This window comes from Lepus europaeus, chromosome 9 (assembly GCF_033115175.1).
Source record: "Lepus europaeus isolate LE1 chromosome 9, mLepTim1.pri, whole genome shotgun sequence".
Lineage (NCBI taxonomy): Eukaryota > Metazoa > Chordata > Mammalia > Lagomorpha > Leporidae > Lepus > Lepus europaeus.
This window is the reverse complement of record NC_084835.1, coordinates 79,710,946-79,734,998: the sequence shown is the minus strand read 5'-3', so window position 1 is coordinate 79,734,998 and position 24,053 is coordinate 79,710,946. Positions and strand designations below refer to the sequence as shown.

The following is a 24,053-nucleotide window of genomic DNA, read 5'->3' as shown; positions in this document are numbered from 1 at the left end:
CTAGAAATTTCACAACAACAGAATTATACAGTATGTCACATTTTATGTCTGACTTCTCACACATGGCACAATGTTTCTGAAGTTTATCCACACTGTGGCAGGTATCAGCACTTCTCCATTCCTTTTTATTTTTATTTTATTTTGACAGGCAGAGTGGACAGTGAGAGAGAGAGATAGAGAGAAAGGTCTTCCTTTTGCCGTTGGTTCACTCTCCAATGGCCGCCACAGCCGGCGCACCGCGCTGATCCGATGGCAGGAGCCAAGTGCTTATCCTGGTCTCCCATGGGGTGCAGGGCCCAAGCACTTGAGCCATCCTCCACTGCATTCCTGGGGCCACAGCAGAGAGCTGGCCTGGAAGAGGGACAACTGGGACAGAATCCGGCGCCCCGACCGGGACTAGAACCCGGTGTGCCGGCGCTGCTAGGAGGAGGATTAGTTTGTTAAGCCATGGCGCCGGCCTCCATTCCTTTTTTTTGCTCAGTTGTAGTCCACTGAATGGATACAGCACATTGTATTTATCTATCAGGGTTAGTTGAGGGACATCGGGATTATTATCAGCTTTTGTTTATAATCACACTGCAATGAAAATCTGCACCAAGTTTTTGAATACATATGTTTGTCATCTTTTTTGGGGGGTGAATACCTAGGAATAAAATTGTTGGGTCAAAAGAAAAAGAAAAAAAAATTGTTGGGTCATAAGGTAACTACTCTATGCTTAACTGTTAAATAAAACCGACAAACTGGATATATCATTTCATGTCTCTATCAATAGTATACAAAGGTTTCACTTCTCTGGTTTTTTTTTTTTTTTTTTTTTCCTATTTTTGCTGTTTTTAGTCTTTCTTTGGATGCTTGGGTCCTCAAAAAATTCATATGCTGAAATCCAAACTCCCAAAATGATGCTATTAAGAGGTGAGAAGCCTTAGGAGTGTTAGGAACCTTCATGAATGTGATTAAATCCCTTAAAAGAAGGCTCTGGGAGCTTGTTGGCCTCTTCTACCACGTAAGGATAGAGCAAGAGGGCCCCGTGGGAGCCAGAAGGTGGGGCCCCATCAGACGCCAAATCTGCTTTCCTTGCAGAATTCTTAGTTTCCAGAACCATGAGAAATAAATTGATCTTGCTTATAAGCTACCCAGTTTATGATACTTTGTTATAGCAGCCGAAATAGACTAAACACTGATTTTAGCCATTCTAATGAGTGAGTAGTGAAATCTCTCATAGTTTTAATTTGCATTTTCCCTAATGAGTAACTTTTCATGTGCACATTTTCTATTTATATATCTTATCTAACTTTGTTATAATGGAGTCTGATTACTGCTCTTACAATTTGGAAGCAGGGGCCAGCATTGTGGTATAGTAGGTTAAACTGCTATCTGTAATGCCGGCATCCCATATAGGCACCAGTTCGAGTCTCAGCTGCTCCATTTCCGATCCAGCTCCCTGCTAATATGTCTGGGAAAGCAGCAGAGGATGGCTCAAATGCTTGTGCCCCTGCACTTAAGTGGGAGATCTGGAGGAAGCTCCTAGCTCCTGGCTTTGGCCTGGACCAGCCCTAACTATTGTGGCCATTTGGGGAGTCAACCAGCGGATAGAAAACCTCTCTCAGTCTTGGTCTCTCCCCCTCTCTCTGTAACTGTGCCTTTCAAATAAATAAATATTTTTTAAAAAATGGAAAACCTCAGATAGAAATTCATACTCAAAAAAATTAGAAGCAATCTTTTATATAACTGAGAAAGTAAATCTGTCAGTTTCTTTATCTGTTGCTTTCAATGTAATACTAATTTTACTATGTTTCATCTATACTTTCTTGGTAGAAATAACTACATCTTTTTTGTGCTATCACAGTACATTAAGAATACTTTTATTCTAGTACCTTTCTTATTCATCAACACATAACTGTTTCTTCTTACGTGTGTTACTGGTTTTTGTATCTAAAGCATCTGGCATGGTTGTGCCTATAAATGTTTTTTCATAAAAGAAGCAAGTTTGTATTTTCTCTGATGACATTGTCCATGTATTTAAGAATCATAAAATGTGTCTTCCCTTTAAACGTGACGATATGCAAATTTTTCCTGCTTTTAAAAAGTAGTTCAAATGCACATGGCAACCTACAGTTAAAAGCTCATGATTACTGCTACAACACTTTCTGTTTATTCTTTTCTATTCTGTTAAATCAAAATTATTCCCCTTGCCTGTCATATATAAAGTTTTTGTAAAAATGTGAAAACTTCTAGAATCAATTTATATCTGTGTGAGACTTAATGAAAACAGCATCTTACAAGTTATGGCTTTGTATTTTATTTTAAAGGCCGGTAAAATAATACTAACATAAACTATTCAAAAGTACATTGATATTATTCCTGATTTACTTTGTGACCTACAAATCCATCTTGTAATTTTTGTTTAAATAGCTCTGTGGGAGTTATGAGATCCAGATGTATAAGATCCATCAGCCTGGATTATTTGATTCAATTTTCCTTTACAGATTCGATCAAGCATCATCAATCATACTCTCATATGATTTATTTGAGAATCACAAGTAGGCTTTTGTTAAAAGGCAAGTTTCTGAGCTTCATCATAGCTTTTTTGAGGGTAAGGCCCAAGAACCTGTGTTTCTGGCATGGCGGTGCTATGCTTTCTGGCCAGGATCAGAGTCCCTTGCTCTGAATACGGACTGCACTGGGACCACTCACTCATGACAGAACTTGGGCAAAAAGGGGTAGGCCCGACATCAAGTATCTGTGGTGCTGCCAGCTGAGTACGCAGAGAACATGTAAGTGTTTGATATTCTCACTGACAGCCGATCTGTCCTGTCCCAGTTTTGAACACTCAGTACTTACCTTAACAAGAGTCACAATCCCTTCGTTCGTTTGAGTGTCGGTTTCTATGTGTAAGTAGCCCTTTTCATTTCCTGACACAAATGTAAAATTTGCTAACCAATTATCAGAGCCTATTTCATCTGCATCGAACACTTTTATGCGTATCACTTCCACATTGGCTTGATTTTCTTCAACTGTGCCTTCATACTGCAAAACAAGAGCACACGGTTATTATTTTACTCTAACAGCCTCAAGTGAAAAATTTTTAGTTAGGACTAAAATCTGAGTAGGTAGGTTTACCACTAAAATTATACTTACCATTTCCTTTTCCAACACAGGTATATTGTCATTGACATCCAAAACACGAATCTGAACTTGAGCTTGCTTTACTGGTTTATCTGTTATCTGTCCATTCCCATCTCTTGCTTCTACTGTTAAAGTATAGCTGCTGTGTTCCTGCAGAGAAAGGAAAAATATCCAGCTGGGGTGAAAATCAATTGCTCCCAAGTCTGTCTTTCTGGTTCTAGCTGACCTTATCATTAAGAAATGGACCACAGTGTATCTTATTCATGTATATAAGTTTCATGTTATGGTGTTATTCTTGTGAAGATGCTACTCATTTGTAGCAAGAACTTTTGCAGAAGGGCTGAAAAATCTAGGACAGTTGTTAACAGATCCTTAAACATGTCAGGGCTGGCACTGTGAGTTAAGCTGCTGCCTGCAACACTGGCATCCCACATAGGTGCCTGTTCAAGTCCCAGCTGCTCTACTTCCCATCCAGCTCCCTGCTATTGTGCTTGGGAAAGCAGCAGAAGATGGACCAATTGTTTCGGCCCCTGCATCCATGTGGGAGACCTGGAAGAAGCTCCTGGATCCTAAATTTGGCTTGACCCAGCCCTGACTGGTGTGGCCATTTGGGAAGTGAACCAGTAGATGGAAGATATCTCTTTAACTCTCTCTGCCTTTCAAATAAATAAATAAATCTTTTTTAAAAAAGTCTTGAATATGTTATTGATGATACTATTAAGAGATGATTCTCTCCTTAAAAGAGTCTGCACAAAGAAGCACTGTTCAAAATCTGGTTATTTCACCATGGAGTGCTGCCAGGACTGTAGAATTGGTTCTTATGAGACTGTGAACTATGCCTGGTCTTCCCCAGAGGTATGAGAATCTCAAAGAACAGGTCTGCAGGATGATATCTCATGTCAACCAAAAGTAAACTCTTGGAACTCTTGAGGCCAGTGCTGTGGCGCTGCAGGTTAAGCCTCCACCTGTGGCACCAGAACCCCATATGGGTAGCGGTTCAAGAACCGGTTGCTTCTCTTCTGATCCAACTCCCTGTTAATGACCTGGAAAAATCAGTGAAAGATGGCTCCAGTGCTTGGGCTCCTGCAGTCACGTGGGAGGTCCCAGAAGAAGCTCCTGGCTTCAGATCGGCCCAGCTCTGGCTGTTGTGGCCATTTGGGGAGTGAACTGGTGGATGGAAAGCCTCTCTATCTTTCCTCCTCTCTATCTGTAACTCTGCCTCTCAAATATTTAAGTAAATCTTTAAAAAAAGTATACTATTCCCCCCAGGAGATACCCTTATGTTTTGTCTCCATTCAGTGAGGCTGGAGTTTAAGAAGGCAGCCAGCATCCATACTGGGAGGGGCCGAGTGATTCAGGGAACAGCAAGACTAACAGTGCTCTAGAGCCAGCTGCCATGGCTCCAATTCCGCCTCTGTGACTCACTTGCTGCACTGGATACACACAGAATCCCTTTGACCTTCAATTCCTTGGGTGTAAGATGGGGTAATAACTTGATATGCTTCATGGGGTTTCTATGTGGATTAAATGGGTTGGTCTACATACAAGGATTGGAGCAGCACTTGGCAATAAATGCCTGATAACTGATTGAGAGTCATGATTATTGGCTAAACTTCCCAGACTTCAGAGGCAGCAGCTTATTAAAAATCACACCACGAATTCATGGAGTACTCAAATTTCATGTACAAAAATAAAACCTAGACTTTTAGGAATAACCATATTCTTTAATTTTACAAAGGTTCTAGTAAAAATGCTGGGCAAAGTGAAGTCTTTTTTCCAAGTGATACTCAATACAACGTACCTAGATTTATATCTGACATCCGCACAATGTTTTTTATTTATTTGAAAGGATGAATTACAAAGACAGAGATCTTCCAGCCTCTGGTTCGCTCCCCACAACAGCAGGAGCTGGGCCAGGCAAAAGCCAAGAGCCTGGACTTCCATCCGGGTTTGCCACGTGGGTGCAGAGGCTCAAGTACTTGGGTCATCATCTGCTGCTTTCCCAGGCGCACTAGCAGGGAGCTGGACTAGAATTGGAGCAGTTGGGACTTGAACTGGTGCCCACGTGGGACACCGGCATCTCAGGTGGTAGCTTTACCATGGGCCCTAGCATGATGTTCTTTTACCCTTGTACATTGTTAAAACCTTCATGTATGAAGCATTAAAAAAATCTTCTATTCCTCTCCCCCTCTCTTTTCCCCTTCGAGTTAGAAATAAAAAAAAAGTGAGATGTTTGATGGAATAGTCTTTCTAGTAGACTCTATCAAAGTTTTCCTTTAACTTGGGCTTTATAGTAACTGTCTCCTTTACAAATACTTGTATACCCTAACTAGGATTCCTGTTTCCCACGCCCCAACCCTCAAATAGGTTTCGTCTCCTGACATTGCATTAGAGAGCTGTAAATGAGGAATTTGCTTCAGGGCTCTCTGGCCAGCAGTGTCCTGGCTGCAGAGGCCCTAAAGGGTGCCGTCTTTATGTAGTTTTAAATTGGTAGCTGCATTTAAAAAAAAAGTAAAATCAAACAGGTGATAATAATGTCAAACATACATTTTATTTAACCCATGCTATCCAAAATCCTATCATTTCAACAGGTAATCAGCAAAACGAATGTGAAGGTGACATTTTACATTCTTTCTTTTTTATGTCAAGTCTTCCAAATCTGGGGCATATTTTATATATCTCGATATTCATACAGCATATCTCATTTGGACTAAACACATTTCAAGTGCTCAACAGCCATATATCAGAAAGCTCATGCTGAAAAGAGGATAATTCCAAGAGTTTGATGATATAGAACAAAATTTAAAATTAGAAAAGCAAAACTGAGGAAAAATGTGAAGGACAGTAGAGAGCTTAAAAGACAAAAAACATAAAATGCTAATTTACCTCTCTGTCCAAGGCAATGCTGGTCGTAAAAATCTCCCCTGTATCTTTGTTTAGGTAGAACACGGGAGGATTAGCAGGTTCCTGAGATACGATTCTATAGGAAATTTTAGAATTCAGGGTATTGGGTTCATCTGCGTCTGTTGCATTGATTTTCATCACAAGAGTATCTGGCATTAGAAATAAAAGCATCCAAGATAAAACTCAACATTTAGCACACTTACTATATATGTTATGATTTTATTTATAAAATAAATACTATTTTACATTATTCCATAAGGAGTTCAGGTGCTTAGCAACATCACAGTTTATTATAATATAAAATTTCACTGGATCAGGAAGTAAGCAAGCTGAACAATGGAGATGGGAAAACCAGATGAAGGCAAGGCTGGGGTTAGGGTAAGTCTTGAAATACTGCTATTGGAGTGCTACATATTTGTTTCACATAGTTCTCAAAGCCAACACAATCAAAGAAGCTGAGCAGATACACAGTCCTGATGTTTATGAAGATACAAACAAATCAGAAGAACTATCCTATGTTCAAACAGAAATCTCTAATGTAAGTCCGAATATAAAGCACCGTATTGAACAATGCTGTCCATAAACCTTAAAGTAATAGAAGTCAGAGGTCAGCAACCACACCCAGTGGCCCAACGCAGACCAATCACCCACTTTTGTAAATAAAGTTTTATGGGAACAAAGCCACTCCCATTTATTTGTTGACACAGTGTCTATGGTTGTTCTGCTATGGGGCGGTGCTGAGTAGTTGTTATGGAAACTATCTTCAAACATCAATCTATTTGAAGGGTATTAAAAAATGGTGTGTAAAGTCCTTTGAATTTATCATAAGAAAAACTGTTACAAACTTAGCACAGAATTGTTATTTGTCCTGTGGTAATACTCAACTTCCATCAAGATAGGGGATTTAGCATTTCTCTACACAACGGAGATAACATGACTTTGGGTGTTCATTTATGAAAAATAATAGACTCTTACGTGCTGTACTCAGCTCTTCAATGGACCCAACAAAGATATCCTGGGTGAACACTGGCTCGTTGTCATTGATATCAAGAACTTTAATACGTAGATCTAATGGTTTTTCCAGGTTGTTTCCTCTGCTATCCAAGGCATAACCTGTTAGCTGATATCATGACATAAATAAGATTATATTTAAGCTCAGGCAGTTGAATTATTGTACTATCAAAAAAATCATGAATCATAACCACAGTCATCCTTTGGGTATAGGCTCCCTACTGATACCCAAATCTGTGGATGCTCAAATCCCTTATCCTCTAGGATACTTTAAAACATCGCTAGGTCACACACGCTACCTAATGCAATGTAAATGCCATACAAATAGTTGTTATGCTTCATTGTTTAGGGAATAAGGACAAGAAAAAAAATGTCAGTATATGTTCACTACAAATGCCAATTTTTTTCCTGGAATATTTTTGTTCTGTGGTTTGCTTTAGTCCATGGATGTGGAACCCCTGGACACAGAGGTTGACTGTGTTGCCAATGACAACTACTAGCTCTGAAGTGTCAAATTCTTCTTACCACAAAAAATGGAGTTTCTTCTCGATCAAGAATGGTGGTAATATTCAGTTCTCCGGTGTCTTTATTGTAGACAAATATACCATAAGGTGGCTCTGTAATCCCCTTTCCAGTGTATTTGTACGTAATTTTTAGTCCTCTTTCTTCTGCAATATCAGAATGTATCTAACATAAAATACAGAAGAATGCCTCATGTTACACTCTTTATCATTTACAAGTAAATACTTTTTAAAGGTTTATTTATCATTTACAAGTAAATATTTTTTAAAAGATATATTTATTTGAATGGCAGTGGAGAGATGGAGACACACACACATACACACACAGAAAGAGAGGGAACTCTTTCTCCACTCACTGGTTCACCCTCCAAAAAGGCTTCAACAGCCAAGGTTGGGACAGCCCCAAGCCAGGAGCAGGAAAGCCGTGCTGGTCTCCCATGTGGGTAGTATGGACTCCAGTAATTGAGCCATCATCTACTGCTCCCCAGGTGCATTAGCAGGAAGTTGGACTGGAAGCTGAGCAGCCAAGACTGGGACTGGTACTGTGATATGGGATGCTGGCATCACAAGCACTGACTTAACCTGCTGTACCACAACACAAGCCTCGACATGGAAATACTGTTAATGGACAGTTTCCCTCTGAAACTGTCACTGTGTTGATGGCAGGGATGGGGCCTAGCACAGGGCTCATGAGCACATGTGCTGGTGTCAGAGGCCCTGGGTTCTGATCATGCACTCGGTTTTGTGATACTGAGTTACCTGGGCTCCCTGTCCCTCAATCTTCTAATCTGCAAAGTGAGAAAGATAATACAACTTACCTGTTAAGGGTTGTGAAATTAAGACAGAGTTGGGCAGACTGTGGGATGGAGACTGTGGGATGGAGATTTTAAATCTAGCATATACTAAAAACTGCAGAGTCAAATCAGCTTCAGAAATCTCTCTAATCATCAGGCCAGCATGAAGAAGGTATCCTTTTACAGGAAGACTGAAGTAGTCAGGCACATTTCTTGTTTGGAATTCTCTGGCAACTTAATTATACTTCAACCAGCTAGGTCTTCTCTAATTACCTTTATTCTCTATAAGCAATTTTATTATTATCTCTAGTTCTTTGTTAGTAAAAGTTTCTCTGCAGACCCTGACTAGTGCCTTGATTGCTTCCCTCGGGCGTGGATGAAATCATCACTCCCTTCCTGCCTGGCCAGCTATTTGTCCTGGAACTTCAGGATTGGTTACATCATCTTTCCAGAAGTTTTCCAACATGTACTGAGGCTGGGGCTGTAATGGGATAAACCACAGGACAGCAGATGGGGCCTCTAATGTCCTGCTGTGCCAGCTCTGCTCTTGGCATGAATGGTAAGTCTGGAGCAGACTTTTCACTGAATTTCTGTCTCTCTTTATGCCAAGTGCATAGCACATAAACAAATACAAACGTATATATATATGTATCCCTACATATGAGGCACTTATAAATAACTTTCTAAATGTTTATGTGTTGACATATTACATAATGCTATTTATGTTAGAAATAAAAACTGTATGAACAACACTATTGGTTTGTGTGTAATATATATGCAAGTTAAGAGTATGTAAGGATATATACACTTTTATATTTCATAAAGTCTGGAAAATATTAATGTGTCGACAGTGTTGACCTCTAGAAAGGGAATTTGGGAAGTTGGGAAAATTCTGTAAATCTTGTTGCTTGTTATGTAAATTTTGCTCTTGACAATTTACATAATTAAAAGTCATAAGAATAGCTAACATGATTAAACCCCAAAGAAATAATCCATTTGGATAAAGCTATTGAAAGAATGTACAAATATCTCAGGTATTTCAAAAAAGCCAGCCAAAACACAGCAAAAAACTCAGTTGTTTATATGCATTCTATTAAGTGACAAGTCTGGATTTTAGAAGGCTTTTTATGGAAACAACATGCTTACAGAAATAAGAAATTATTGTCTTCTATTTCAGAGCTGCTATTTCTCTTAAAGGAGCTTTATAGGCACAGAAGGGTGAAGGTAGAAGTTGGGCATGAACATGTATTCAGTTACACATATGTTGGTCAAGCACTGACTGCTTCAGGATTAGCACGTACCTGGTTCAGGGTACCAGGCAGGAGCAGTGAGCCCTAAGCAGTAAGCCCTCTCTTCTGGGAACTTACACTCTGAGGGAGACAGGCGATAAGCAAGCAATGGACAGCAGTATGTCCAGGGGTGGAACATGCCAGGAAGCCAACTACAACAGGATATGAGGATAGAAAGAAATGGGGGTGAGGCATGGAGAAGGGTGACACACTTATGTGGAGGCCTGCTGACATGGCATATGGAAAACACATGTGGGGTGGAGTCCAGCTAGGGTCAAACAGAAGTGGGCAATTTTGGGAAAATATATATATACATAAATAAAATATCAATTATGTATTGATATATTATTTATACATATTTGTACTTATATTTATAAAATGGCAGGGGTAGGGGGGCAGACAGAATGATTTCCCATCTGTTGATTCATTCCCCAAATGTCCACAATAGCCCAGCTGAGCTAGGCCAAAGCCAGGAGACAGGAACTCAATCTGGGTCTCCTATGGGGGTGGCAGGGATCCCACTGTCTGAGCTATTATCTGCTGCTTCCCAAGGTGCAAGTTAGCAGGGAGCTAAGATTTGGAGAGGAGCTGGGGACTGAGCCCACACACTTTGATATGGGATGTGGGTATCCCAAGTGGCATCTTAACTGCTATGACAAATGTCCACCCCTGGAATATCCTTCTGTAGTAGAACCGATAGTAGTTTCTACACTTTTGGCTTGAGAAACTGGATGGAATTACGGTGCCATTTCTAGAAAAGGTAGAACTTATGGAGTGCAGCTCTAGGGAAGAAAAAAAAAATCTAGCGTTCAGACTTCTACATGCTAATTTTGAGAGTGATACTAATAGGAATACAACATGACTTATCCAAAAAAAAAAAATTGGGACTGTTTGAATGTAAAAGGGGAAAACAAGCATAAATCAGGATGGTCCTAGTGAAGGAGATTTTACAGTCACCCTACCTAGTGGACGTCACTTCTTTTCATTTGAAAACTCTTCTACAATAGTATCCTCTTTTGAGCAGTCTACCATTTCATATTATTATAGACTAGAGCCAGGTCCCTTAGCTCCTCATTTAACCAAAACCCAAAGTTACATACATTTTCGCCAGTGATGCTGCATCTTCTAGAATATGAAGGAAGATCTTAAAGATGGCATTTTTCAAACATATCCTAATATCCAATATTCAGTATGTATATTATATAATTTTCCTTAAATTTTCAAGTGTTTTACTCATGTGAATATGCTTCATGCTCCTCTTTACAGGGTACCTTGGCAATGGGATTCTTCTTGGACAGGTCCTCTCCCTCCCGAAGAGCCACTGGGGCAGTGATCCAGGCCCGTTTGTACCGTGCGTGAGCGTGCTTGGCGAGTGGTTTATTTTCATTCCTTGTATTTATGGCCTATGACAATACAATATTATCAAAAAATTACTATGTATCCTAAAATATGAGAATGGTAGCCTGAGAGTCACCAAACTTTAAAAGTAGTGCAAATTTTATGGTATTGCTTCTATTTCTTAACAGGCTTCATTTTCAAAGAACAAATGTAGATATTCTGGAAAAAAAACTCAAAACATTCAACGGATTGCCTCTAAACAGACAGACAAGTAGAGTTTTGTTTTTAATAGTAAGAAAAGGTTTCCCAGGGAGAAGAGGTCAAAAGGCTAGAGAAGAATTCAATGACCTTACAAACTGGCAAGTTAAAAATTTTTCTAACAAACTGAAATTGCAATTTTGCTTTTCTGTGGTGGTGCTTGGTTTAAAAGGAAATTAGTACATTTTTTTAAGACTAAATCTTAGTGACATGTTAATATAAATATTTGACCAGACTGGTGAAACTGCCTTGGAACAAGTTTATGGTTTTCAGATTAGTTAATTAACATTAAATTTATCACCAATTTTTTTCCCCCAGAATCTTAGGTGGAAAATTATTCTATAAATTTCTTCCTACTTTTCACTCATATTTCAGAGTACTCACTGTTAACAGCTTGATACATACCTTTTATTATCTTTTATGATTAGATAGTTGCATATGTTAACACATATACAAAGGTCTTTTTCCTGTAAAATTTAGTATTTACTTTAATTGAAAGGCAGAGAGATGGAGAGAATGCTACCATCTGTTGGTTCATTCCCTAAATGCCCACAACAGCTGGCTGGGCCAGCCTGAAGCTTGGAGCCAGGAACTCACTCCATCCCTATCTCCCTCATGGAAGGCAGGTACCTAACTACATAGGTCATCACCTGCTGCCTTCCAAGGTAAACGTCAGCAAGAAGCTAAACCGAAAGCAGAGGGGCTGGGACTCAAACCCAGGCCCTCCGATAAGGGGTGCTAGAAGACCAAGTGGTATCTCAACTGCTGCGCCAAGTGTCTGCCCCAAGGCCATCTTCCTATTCAAATGGACTTATGCCTTCTTTCACTTTGCTCTTTGATTATTTGTTTAGCACCTCATCACAGAAATCCTTCCAGCAACCATAAACTGTCTTACCATTCCCATATTGATGGGTTTCTGGGCTGTCATAATACAGTGAACATTCTGGATCTGTTCCTCTGTACTTGTTTCAATGGGAACTGTAAGCTCCAATGCCATGTGGGCTTTAATCTGGCCAAGCACAGCCAAACTGCCTGCCATGAAATTACAGCTGAGTCCAGAAGACAGAATGAATACCTGTGGTTCCTTACCTCAAAGTGAAGTCCATTTCCAAAGTTAAAGCAGACCTGTCAAAACAAAATTATTTAACATTTAACACAATTTATCACTGAGTTCAGTTTAGAAACATTGTTGATGAATAATCTAACACCTAGGACACCACGGATGCTTAGGAAAAATGTTTAGCTGTCAATGCCATTCATTGTTAAAGGGAAATAAATGATTGCCTTCCTTCAACATCCAGGACCAGAGGGAAGCAGCTCCGTTTTCCTTGATGCACACTACCTGCTCTGGAAAACGACGAATGTGCTGAAAATCGAAATAGTCCGTGTTGTGATTTCTTAGTCGTTCCCTGATCCTGTGTGCTCACCCCATGGGTTTCATTTCATGTTGCCCTGGGCCCACCATGCCTTTCCCCCAGGCCATCGGTGTGAGATGAGCCTCCCTAGGTAACCATTATCAACCCATGGGGCACACACGACTGCCCATGCTGCTCCGGCCTCTCACTTTCTTAGTCTCACCAACTGTTATTATTTGTTGTTGTTATTGTTAAAGATTAACTTATTTATTTGAAAGTCAGAGGGAGGGAGGGAGAGACAGAGAAAAATCCCCCATCTGCTGGTTAGTAAAATTGTATTTTTTTTTTTTTAATTTGACAGATAGTATTAGACAGTGAGACAGACAGAGAGAAAGGTCTTCCTTCTGTTGGTTCACCCTGAAATGGTCGCTACAACGGTAGCTATGGCGATCCAAAGCCAGGAGCCAGGTGCTTCCTCCTCCATGCGGGTACAGGGGCCCAAACATTTGGGCCATCCTCCACTGCCCTCCCGGGCCACAGCAGAGAGCTGGACTGGAAGAGGAACAACTAGGACTAGAACCCAGCACCCATATAGGATGCTGGTGCCGCAGGTGGAGGATTAACCAAGTGAGCCATGGCGTGGCCCCCACAATGGTACCATCTTATCTGTGGTGCCATCTTAAGCCCCAGGCACCATCTTAGGCTCTGGCCCCCGCTGCCATCTTGCACAGTAAGCTTTGGTCCTAAGCCCAGACTGGCTTCCTAGAAATCGGTGACCAAAAGGCCCAACCACAAGCGTCAGCCCCACCCCTACCCTAATAGGATTCGCTGCTCCCACTTCCCTACTCCCTGCAAGACTATAACAGGACCTGCCTCCACGCACACGTGTGCTTGTGCTTGTGGTCTCTCTCCCTCTCCCCCTCTCTCTCTCGCGACCCCTCCACTCTTTTTGCCCTCTCTCGTCCTCTCCCTCCAGCCTGTCAGGTTTCCCCCATCTGACAATAAACCTTTCCTTTCACTCTGGTGTTTGGTGTGTTTTGTGGTGGCCTTTCACGGTTCATTCCCCAGATGGCCATAACGGCCAGGATTGTGCCGCCGTGCCGAAGCCAGCAGGCAGGAGCTTCATCTTGGTCTTCTACATGGGTGGCAGGAGATGGATCAAAAGTAGAGCACCCTGGACATGAACTGGCACCACACAGGATGCTGGCATCGCAGCACTGACTAGAGATGCAAAGCTGTGCTCTGCAAACCTCACGTATGCTCAAGGCTGGTGTGGTAGGAGAAACCAATGAAAGCAACACCTCCCTGGACCCTCAGGGTTCCTCAGGGTCACATCATCATGGAATATTCCTAGAATTTAATACATTTCTTGTCCAGCCATCAGTCTCTTCTCTTTGGTATGGGCCACACTGAGGGACTGACTGGACTGAATTATCTACCACTTTTTTATTCTTCTCTATAATCTTACTGGCCCTAGCAAAAATATTTACAAGTTACTTTAAGTAAATTTTATTATTATGACCAAATCTCATGTGTTTTACTAGGATGTAAAGGAACAATTTATAGCTTTCTAGTAAAAAATTTACCATGAGCGTCTATTGATTATCACTGGAATTTACTTTCTAGATGTTACTTGCTCAGACATGCAGAGCAGCACAGGGTTACGTAAATGTTGCAAAGACAGCATCAAGCGGTCCCTCAGGGGCTGGTGATGTAGCGGTATGCTAAGCCTCTGCCTGTGACATTGGCATTCCATACGGCTGCTGGTTTGCGTCCCTGCTGCTTCTCTTCTGATCCAGCTCTCTACTTATGGCCTGGGAAAGCAGTAGATGGCTTAAGTGCTTGGGCCCCTGTGCCCTTGTGGGAGACCGAGAAGAAGCTCCTGGCTCTTGGCTCCTGGCTTTGGATCAGCCCAGCTCCAACTGTCATGGCCATTTGGGGACTGAACCAGTGGATGGAAGACCTCTCTCTCTGTCTCTCCCTCTCACTGTTTGTAACTCTCTCAAATAAATAAATAAAATCTTAAAATAAAAAAGAGGCCCTTTACCAATTTCTCTTATGTTAATGTCTTAAATAAGTATGACATACCTGTCAATATTAAAAGATCAACATCTCTACATTTAATATAGTGTTTACTAAGCCCTGGTTGTTAATGCTCAGATTTTATCATCATTCCCACTAAGAGCCATCTCCTGGGTGGGAAGGAGCATCAACACAAGTTATTTAGAATTATTTGGTCAGAAAGACTAGTCTCTTTCCTTGCACTTGTTTACTTAATCACTTATATTAGTATGGACTCAGATTTGTTCTTTGGGATTTCACCCAATACAATTTTTAAAATGTTGTTCTTCAAATAGCTTCAGCTTTGGCCACTGGAAGACCTCAGTGGTTGGATTCAGCGCCTAGTCACATTTCCTTATTCTTTCTTTCTCTCTTTCTTTCTTTCTCTTTCTCTCTGTCTCTGTCTCTGTCTCTCTCTCTCTCTCTTTCTCTCTCTCTCTCTTTCTTTCTAAGTACTTCCTCACTTTCTAGCATTCCAAGCTGCTCCAGGCTAATCTCATATGTCCCCTGACCCAGTGAGACGTGGTTTCTGAGGGAGACAATGACATTCAGAAGCCAAGCATTGGTGCAGATGGGGCATATGCATCAGACAAATTCACAGCTTTCTCAGCCACTTTTACAGAGAAGTTTTTCCTAACTTTGCTGTTATTATTATTAGAGAGTCCACTTTAATTACTTTGACAAGTAGTATCATCTAGTGCAAAGCGCATGACTTTGGAAATGGTCACATTTAGATTCAAAGCCTGATTCTGCCAGATAAGTTGCTCTGAATTTCCTTACTTGTAAAATAAGAATTAATATATATATATATATATATATATATATATATATGGCAGACATTTTCAATTATCTAGCTGGCTGTGATTTACTTTCTTAAAAAATTATTTTCATTTTATTTGAAAGGCAGAAAGATGAGGAAGACAGACACAGAGAGATCTTCATCTGCTGGTTCACTCCCGAAATGCCCACAACAGCCAGGGATGGAGACCAGGCTGAAGACAGGAGCCCTGAACTCAATCTTGGGATCCCAAATACTTGAGCCATCACCTGCTGCCTCTGAGGTGCACAACAGCAGGAAGCTGGATCAGAAGTGGAGCAGCTGGGACCCAAACCAGGCACTCTGATATGGGATGTAGAATGCCTGTCCCCACCCCCTCCTCTTCAGGGGTCACACACTTCATCTTGCTAAGGTATCAGGTAGACCCTGGCCAGCTTATGAAGGTGAACAATAATTGGCTGGTATATGACAAAGCATAGGTAAGGGGTTAGGGCTAGGTTCACAGTCTTGTGGAAAATGAAATTAAAAGATAAACTTTTTTTAGAGGAAAACAAAAGATTCTCCTCACTGAGAAGAGACGCGTTTGCAGAGCCTTCCCATGTAAGAGCATCTGGAGACTGCTGAACAAGGATGTGACATAGGAATGTCCATGGCCATCTTACACCCATGAGGGGAAAGAAAGCTAACAAAATGCTAGAGCAGACAAACTGAAACCATAATACCTTTGAGTTGTGATGTAGACTGGCCAAAAAGCACACTGTGGACCTCTTCCTATGAAACAGTGAGTATCCTGCTTATCCAACCTGAGTCTGGAAACTTGCATCTAAAAGAAACATAACTGATATTCTTATTTCACAGGGTGTTGTGAAAATTGAAGAGATAATACAGGAATTGTAACTATAACCATCACTGGCATAAAATAAATAGAATTTCCTCTGTTAGAAGTCTTGCATAGTTCTCATCTTGAGATTTCTGGGGGCCAGCATTGTGGCATAGCAGGTTAAGCTGCAGTGGGTCCCAGCTTCTCCACTTCCAATCCAGCTCCCTGCTAATGCTCCTGTAAAAGCAGAAGATGGTCCAAGTATTCAGGCCCCTGCACCCATGTGGGACACCTGGAGAAAGCTCCTGGCTCCTCGCTCTGGAGGCTCAGCTCCAGCTGTTGTAGCCATTTGGGGAGTGGATCAGTGGATGAAAGAATACCTCTTCCTGTCTCTCCCTTTCTTTCTGCAACTCTGCCTTTCAAATAAATATCTTTAGCCTCCAATAAAAGGTTTCTGAAATTTGGATTTATTTATAACCTCAATTTTCTAAGCCCCTGTAATATTCCAAGAAACCATGTTTTTTTTTTTAATAGTTCTATGATTTTGAGATTGGTTTATTATTTTCCCCCATAAACCTTTTATTTAAGGTATACAAACTCCATGCATTTCATAAATACAACTTTATGGGGCCGGCACTGTGGTGTAGTGGGTAAAGCTGCTGTCTGCAGTGCTGGCATCCCATAAGGGCACTGGTTCAAGTCCTGGCTGCTCCACTTCCGGTCCAGCTCCCTGTTAAGGCCTGGGAAAGCAGTGGAAGATGGCCCAAGTCCCTGGCCCTTGCACCAGTGTGGGAGACCTGGAGGAAGCTCCGGCTCCCGACTTCAGATCAGCCCAGCTCTGGGGCCGTTGCAGCCCTTTGTGGAGTAAACCAGTGGATGGAAGGTCTCTGTCTCTCTCTGCCTCTGCCTCTCTGTAACTCTTTCAAATAAAGAAATCTTTAAAAAAAAATACAACTTCAGGAACACAGTGATAGTGATTCTTTCTACCATACCTACCTTCCCACCCCCACTCTTCTTTTCCTCCCTCTCCTATTCCCATTTTTTTTTTACCAAGATCTATTTTCACCTAACTTTATACACAGAAGATTAACTCTATACTAAGAAAAGAGTTCAACAAATAGTATCATTTATAGTATTATTTCTCTTTTGATTTATTTATGATCCACTGTTCATTTGGGAACATGTTTTTCAGTTTCCATGTGTTTGCATATGTTCTAGAGATTCTTGAGTTGTTGATTTCCAGCTTTATTCCATTGTGACCTGAAGAGATGCATGGTATGATTTCAATGTTATTGATTTGCTGAGACTTCCTTTATGGCCTAACATATGGTCTATCCTAGACAAAGATCAATGTACTGGTGAGAAGAATGTGTATTCTGCAACAGAAGGATGAAAAGTTCCACAGATATCCATTAGGTCCATTTGGTCTGTATTGTCAACTCTATTGTTTCCTTGCTGATTTTCTGTCTGGTTGATCTGTATATTTCTGAAAGTGGGGTACTGAAGTCCCCCATTACTATTGTATGGGAATCTATGTCTCAGATCTTTTAAATAGCCAGGTGCCCTGTAATTGGGTGCATATGTTTATTATACATATTCCTATAGAAATGATCTGTTAATTATTGGAAGGTGCCCTTCTTTGTCTCTTTTAACAGCTTTTGTGTTAAAGTCTATTTTGTCTGATATTAGGATGCTACATCAGCTCTTTTTGGTTTCTTTTTCTATCCTTTCACTTTCAGTCTGCGTGTATCTTTGTTGGTGATGTGTGTTTCCTATAGGCAGAAAATAGATTTTTCTTTTTCCCATTTAGCCAGTTTGTATCTTTTAACTGGAAAGTTGAGGTCATTTACATTCAAGATGACTAGTGATAAGTAATGACTTGGCTCTGCCATTTTTCCATAAATATTGTTTACTTTGGATTTCCTTTGTACTCTTGGGAGATTTTCTGCCTTCACCTTCTACAGTGATGACCATGTTTCTGTGTTTCACACATTCTTAAGCATCTTTTGTAAGGCTTAACGACTGGTCACAAATTCTTTCACTTTCTGTTTGTCATGGAAGGTCTTTATTTCACCTTCATACATAAATGAGAGCTTTGCAGGGCACAGTATTCTGGGTAGACAGTATTTTTCTCTTAAGACTTGGAATTTACCTCACCATTCTCTCTTAGCCTGTGGGGTTTCTGATGAGAAGTCAGTTGTGAGTCAACTGGAGAGCCTCTGAAAGTAATCTGGCATTACTCTCATGTACATTTAGGAATCTTTATGTTTCATTGTCGAGAGTCTGACTGCAATGTGTTGTGGTGAATTTCTTTTATGATCACATCTATTAGGAGTTCTATTTGCTTCCTTTACTTGAACATCCCTTTCTTTCTCCAAATTAGGGAAGTTTTCTATAATTATGCCTTCTAATCCATTCTCTCTTTCCATGCCTTTGGGAACTCCTAAGACTCATAATGTTGGGTCATTTGATAGTATCCCATAAAATTCCAACACTGTTTTTTATTTTTCTAATTTTTTCTTTATTTGGGTCTGACTATAAAATTTCCAGAGATTTGTTTTCTAACTCGGATATTCTTTTTTCTGCCTCACCTATTCTGTTGTTAAGACTTCCCATTGCATTTTTATTTGTTCTATTGAATTGTTTTGATTTCTCTTTAAAATCTCAATTTCATGAGAAAATCTTCTTTCATGTCATGTATGAGTGTCTTTAGTTTCTAGTATTGAAGTATTGTATTCCTTTGGGGGCGTCATGTTGTCTTCCTTATTCTTGTTTCCTGAATTGCTCCCTTTATTTTTAGGCATTTGTGGAGTTACTGGTTGGTTTATTTTTTTCCCCCTGTGATGGCTTTTATCTTTGACTATGCTTCTGTGGATTAGTGCAGTGTCTGTTCTTTCAGTGAATATTAGGAGGCATGTGCTGGGTGTGGCCAGGGAGCTCTGTTCAGTGCTCCAGTGTGAGGGGAGTGTCCAAGGTGACTCAAAGATTGGGTGTGGTAAATCTTTTTTTTGTTAATCAGAGTGGAGGTTCACCTCTGTTGGCATAGTCTCACAATCACCTCCTCTACTCAAAGGAGACCAATGCCTGGGCACTAGCCCCAGTGGGTACAATATTCATCCGTGCTGCCACAAGAACCACACAAAGGATCTGTTCAGTCTTCTGTGTGAGCACAGATCCTGCAGCAGTGACCCTCCCCAGTGAATCAGGGAGCCCCAAGTGTGTGGAGCCGCCCACAGTGACTACCCACATACCCAGCCACACTCTGAGCCCTCAGATAGCCACAGTGTTTTCACAGTCCCAGCACACAGGGATCCCACAAACATGTGCACCCAGGGCCCTGTCAATTCTCCCAGCCAGATTCAGGCATCTCTGCTCAGCTGGTTGCCGGGTGCATGGACACAAGCTGGTATAGCTGGTACATATATCCAAAATGGTACTCCCTTGCTCTTAGCTAGTTACGGGACACTGGTGCTGGGTAGTTAAGGAGAGAGAAACATGGCCCCCCTTTTTTTGATCTAGGTTGGTAGGTACACTGTCCCCACAGAGATCCAAGCTAGACTCAAACCAGGCTCTTTCCAGGTTTATTGCCAGTGGCTTACACTGCGGCAGACTGCTCTCATCTCTCTATCCAAAGCTGCTGCTGAGGCTCTCGAGTGCTGGGGTCTTGAGTTGTGTGCACATACATCCTTCATTTAGATTCACAGTGTACCTCTAATTACTGCCATTTTCTCCCCAGCTCTTCCATGAGACTGCACACTCTCCATATTTTTTTAACTATCTTTTTTTTTTTTTTCTGGACAGGCAAAGTTAGACAGTGAGAGAGAGAGAGAGAGAGAAAGGTCCTCCTTCTGTTGGTTCACTCCCCAAATGGCCACTACGGCCGAGGCGCTGTGCCGATCCAAAGCCAGGAGCCAGGTGCTTCCTCCTGGTCTTCCATGCGGGTGCAGGGCCCAAGAACTTGGGCCATCCTCCACTGCCTTCCCCCTTGACTAGAGCAGTAAGCTCCCTCCTTATTCCACCATCTTGGTGCCTCTCCAGAAACAATGTTCCTAACCTACTGGATTCTTGCACATTGGGGAGATGTACAAAAGCAGATTGTGATAAGAACTGTAAAGAAAATTCAAGTGTGGGGGCCGGTGCCGTGGCTCACTTGGTTAATCCTCCGCCTGTGGCACTGGCATCCCATATGGGCGCCGGGTTCTAGTCCCATTTGCTCCTCTTGCAGTTTAGCTCTCTGCTGTGGCCCGGGAAGGCAGTGGAGGATGGCCCAGGTGCTTGGGCCCCTGCACCCACGTGGGAGACCAGGAGGAAGCACCTGGCTCCTGGCTTCAGATCGGTGCAGCGCGCCGGCTGTAGCGGGCCATTTGCGGGGTGAACCAACGGAAGGAAGACCTTTCTCTCTGTCTCTCTCCCTCACTGTCTATAACTCTATCTGTCAAATTAAAAAAAAAATCTAAAAAAAAAAAAAAAGAAAAGAAAAGAAAATTCAAGTGTGGAAAGCATTGGTAAGCAGTGATTTAGGAAGACCCTCAGAAGGGGTTGCTTCTGCAGAGAGACCTAAATGGAGTGAAGGAGCAAGGAAGGCTGAGCCCTGCACATGGAAGAACCAGGCCATGTGGTAGGAAGGATACTGACATGACCAAGGTTGGTATCACTAGAGGGGAGGGAATCAATGCACACATTAGAGATAGGACAGTACCCAGTCATGGAGAGGGCTTTGGATTTCATTCTAAGGGTAAAAACAATTCATCAGCAGCTTTTAAACTTGAAAATGACAAAACCAATTCATATTTAAGAAAGCTTATCCTGGCCATTGTATGGAGACAAGGCAGTAGTTACTGCAGTGGTCTAGGAAATAGATACCATCTGCTTAAACCCCAGGGTTGCAGTAAAGAAACAAGAAGTGGATAATATTAGTGTATATTCTGAAGACAGAGGTAAAAGAACCCGTAGATGGACTGAATGAGGGGAAGAATAAAAAAGATGACCTTAGAACTTTGACCCAAGTCCCAAGTGAGTGAAGGCACTGTTTCCTGAGATCAGAGCCAGCAGGATGAGGACTAGTCTGGGTGTGGCGCCAGAAAGAGGAGTGTGATACAGAGGGAGGAGAGAAATGGGAGGCAAGAGCTACTTTTATGTGTTCTTTGTGAATGGTCAATTGAATACAAGTGTGTAGAGCTCAGGAGAGAGGCTTTGTTTGGAGACAAAAATTTATATAAATTTGGGAGCAATCAGTGGGTTTTAGTCCTAGGATGGGAACACATGTAAAAGACTGTGTGCCTTTAATGTCATGTATCTTTTTTTCTTCCAAAGAGCTGTTTTTAAACTGATATGTGTGGAAAACAGGTAAAGCTAACCCATGCTGTCTGAACTCATGACAGTGGCCACTGACAGGGCTGGGGAGAGACTGCAGGGAGCACCAGATTGCTGGCGATACTGGTGACATGGAGTTTTTAGTTAGTGAAGACTCAATGCACTTGTTTATGTGCACTTTTCTGCCTGTATGTTACACTAAAATAATGTGGATCCTTTAAACAATTTAAGTCTCTTTCCTTAAGACACACACACACACACAGAGAGAGAGACAGAAACTTTCCCATTCATTGGTTCACTCTCCAAATGCCTGCGATGACTGGGTGCTGAGGCAAAGCCATGCACCAAGAACTTGTAATAGCAGATGAGAGTCAGGAGCAGAGCTGGGAATTGAACCCATGTGCTCCGATACTGGAGGTATGCATTGCAACTGGTGTCTTAATGCTAGATCAAATGTGTGCCCTTTCAGAACATGAATTTAGACCAATGGTTCTCAAATGAGGGTGACTTTGCTTTGGCAAATCACCCCTCCTCCCCCTACCACTGTGGCTATTTGGTAGTGTCTGGAAATATTTTTGTTTGTCAAATCAGGGATTGTAGGTGAGATGTTTCCTCCTGGCACCTAATGGGCAGAGACCAGAGATGCTGCTCAACACATTCCGAGTCTGATGGTCAAACAAACTCCTAAGGGCCCTGGAGATGATGTTCACTTCCCACCCGGTTGGGTATTCTGGTCAATGTGTATGGAGCAAGCTGGCACTTTGCCCTATCTTCCACTTCTACTCCATGGCACCTCCCTTGGCACATCTCTACTCTGTACGTTTGGGTGCCCGCCTGGGGGGATGCTGTAAAAGCACTGGGCTGGTGGTTAGACATGGTGGCTGTTATGGTTTCTCCCAACCATAAAATCCAGGACTTTTTTCTCATCAGGAACTTGGTGACAGAAAACCATCAGGTATAACATGTCTGAAGAGGAAAAATAAGCTTCCAGGCCCTATGTCCAAAAGAGTGTTCTTAGGTGAACCAAAAAAAATCCTCCAAAAGCCTTTCCAATCTGTGAAACTTTTTTTAAAGATTGATTTATTTGAAAGGCAGAGTTACAGAGAGAGGTACAGACAGAAAGAGGTCTTCCATCCACTGGTTCACTCCCTAAATGGCCTCAAGAGCCAGAGCTGAGCTGATCCGAGGCTAGGGGCTAGCAGCTTCTCCTGGGTCACCCCTGTGGGCGCAGGGACCCAAGGACTTAAGTCATTTTCTACTGCTGTCCCAGGAGCATTATCAGGGAGCTGGATTTGGAAGTGGAGCGGCCAGCACTTGAACCGGTGCCCATATGGGATGCTGGCACAACAGGCTGGGGCTTTAACCCACTGGGCCACAGCACCAGCCCCTTGTAAAAACTTTTTAACCTTATTGTAAAAATTTCTACTGTTGGATCCTGTGCATCTTGTAAAGACTGGCAAGGAAAAATTTTTGGGAGGCGAAGGGGGAAGGTCACACATTACTGCATAAATCCAGTCAATGGCTCTTTGTTCTCCAGGTCAGCATCTGTAAAGAAAACTTCCTACTCTGCAGTCACCTTGAGCAGCTGAACCAGCAGAAGCCAAGAGTCACAAGTCCCTGGACAACAGCTCCTCCCAGCCAACAGCTTCTCTGTCTGAAGCCCCCATCACAGTTCCTACTGTCCTGCTATGTGATTCTATGGTGAGGTAATTTCCTAACATTAATATCTCATACCAATGCATTCCTCAACATGGAGGAGATGCAAAGTAGCTTAAATATCGTTTCAATTTTGAGGCAGTGCAATTGCTTATTATTATTTCTACTCAGAAGGAACCCTGAAGAGAAGGCAAGCAGCTGGGTCACAATGGGTGATCTTCACGTCTCACATGCCAGAGATGACCAGCTGCTCTTGGACATCACGCCCAACCACCTGCTGACATTCGTGTTATTTCTTTTTCTTATCTGCCCTTCTGACCAGGCAGAATGCTTTAAAATTCTTTTTTGTACCCTTTTATTGTACTGAAGGCCAAATGAAACACTGTAGCTTTCCCCTAGTCCTTTCTTAAAGTGATTTCAGCTTTAGGTGAAATAATTTGTATAAAATAAAACGAGAGGGGCTGGCGCTATCTGTGGCCTTGCAGCGCCAGCATCCCATGTGGGTGCCAGTTTGAGTCCTGGCTGCTCCACTGCCGAACCAGCTCTCTGCTATGGCCTGGGAAAGCAGCAGAGGATGGCCCAAGCCCTTGGGCCCCTGCACCTGCATAGGAGACTCGGAAAAAGCTCTTGATTCCTGGTTTTGGATCGGCGTAGCTCCAGCCATTCTGGCCAACTGGGGAGTAAAACAGTGGATGGAAGACTTCTCTCTCTCTCTCTGTAACTCTGACTTTCAAATAAATAAATAAATCTTAAAAAATAAAATAAAATAAAATAAAATGAGATAAAATAAATACTGTGGGTTCCACTTGCTTATTTCCTCTGGTCCCAC

The 24,053-nt window shown here is 41.9% G+C and overlaps 1 protein-coding gene across 1 annotated transcript in view; it reads right to left on the bottom strand.

Annotated features, from left to right (window-relative positions):
- DSG2 (desmoglein 2) overlaps window positions 1–24,053 on the bottom strand; it is a 65,433-nt gene that overhangs the window by 26,879 nt on the left and 14,501 nt on the right. Inside the window, exons 2-8 of the mRNA XM_062201503.1 lie at window positions 12,331–12,366; window positions 10,917–11,048; window positions 7,567–7,728; window positions 7,006–7,150; window positions 6,013–6,179; window positions 3,139–3,276; window positions 2,842–3,027 (exon numbers count right to left, since the gene is read on the bottom strand). Coding sequence (XP_062057487.1) covers window positions 2,842–3,027; window positions 3,139–3,276; window positions 6,013–6,179; window positions 7,006–7,150; window positions 7,567–7,728; window positions 10,917–11,048; window positions 12,331–12,366 — 966 coding nt within the window. The remainder of the gene's footprint in view (window positions 1–2,841; window positions 3,028–3,138; window positions 3,277–6,012; window positions 6,180–7,005; window positions 7,151–7,566; window positions 7,729–10,916; window positions 11,049–12,330; window positions 12,367–24,053) is intronic.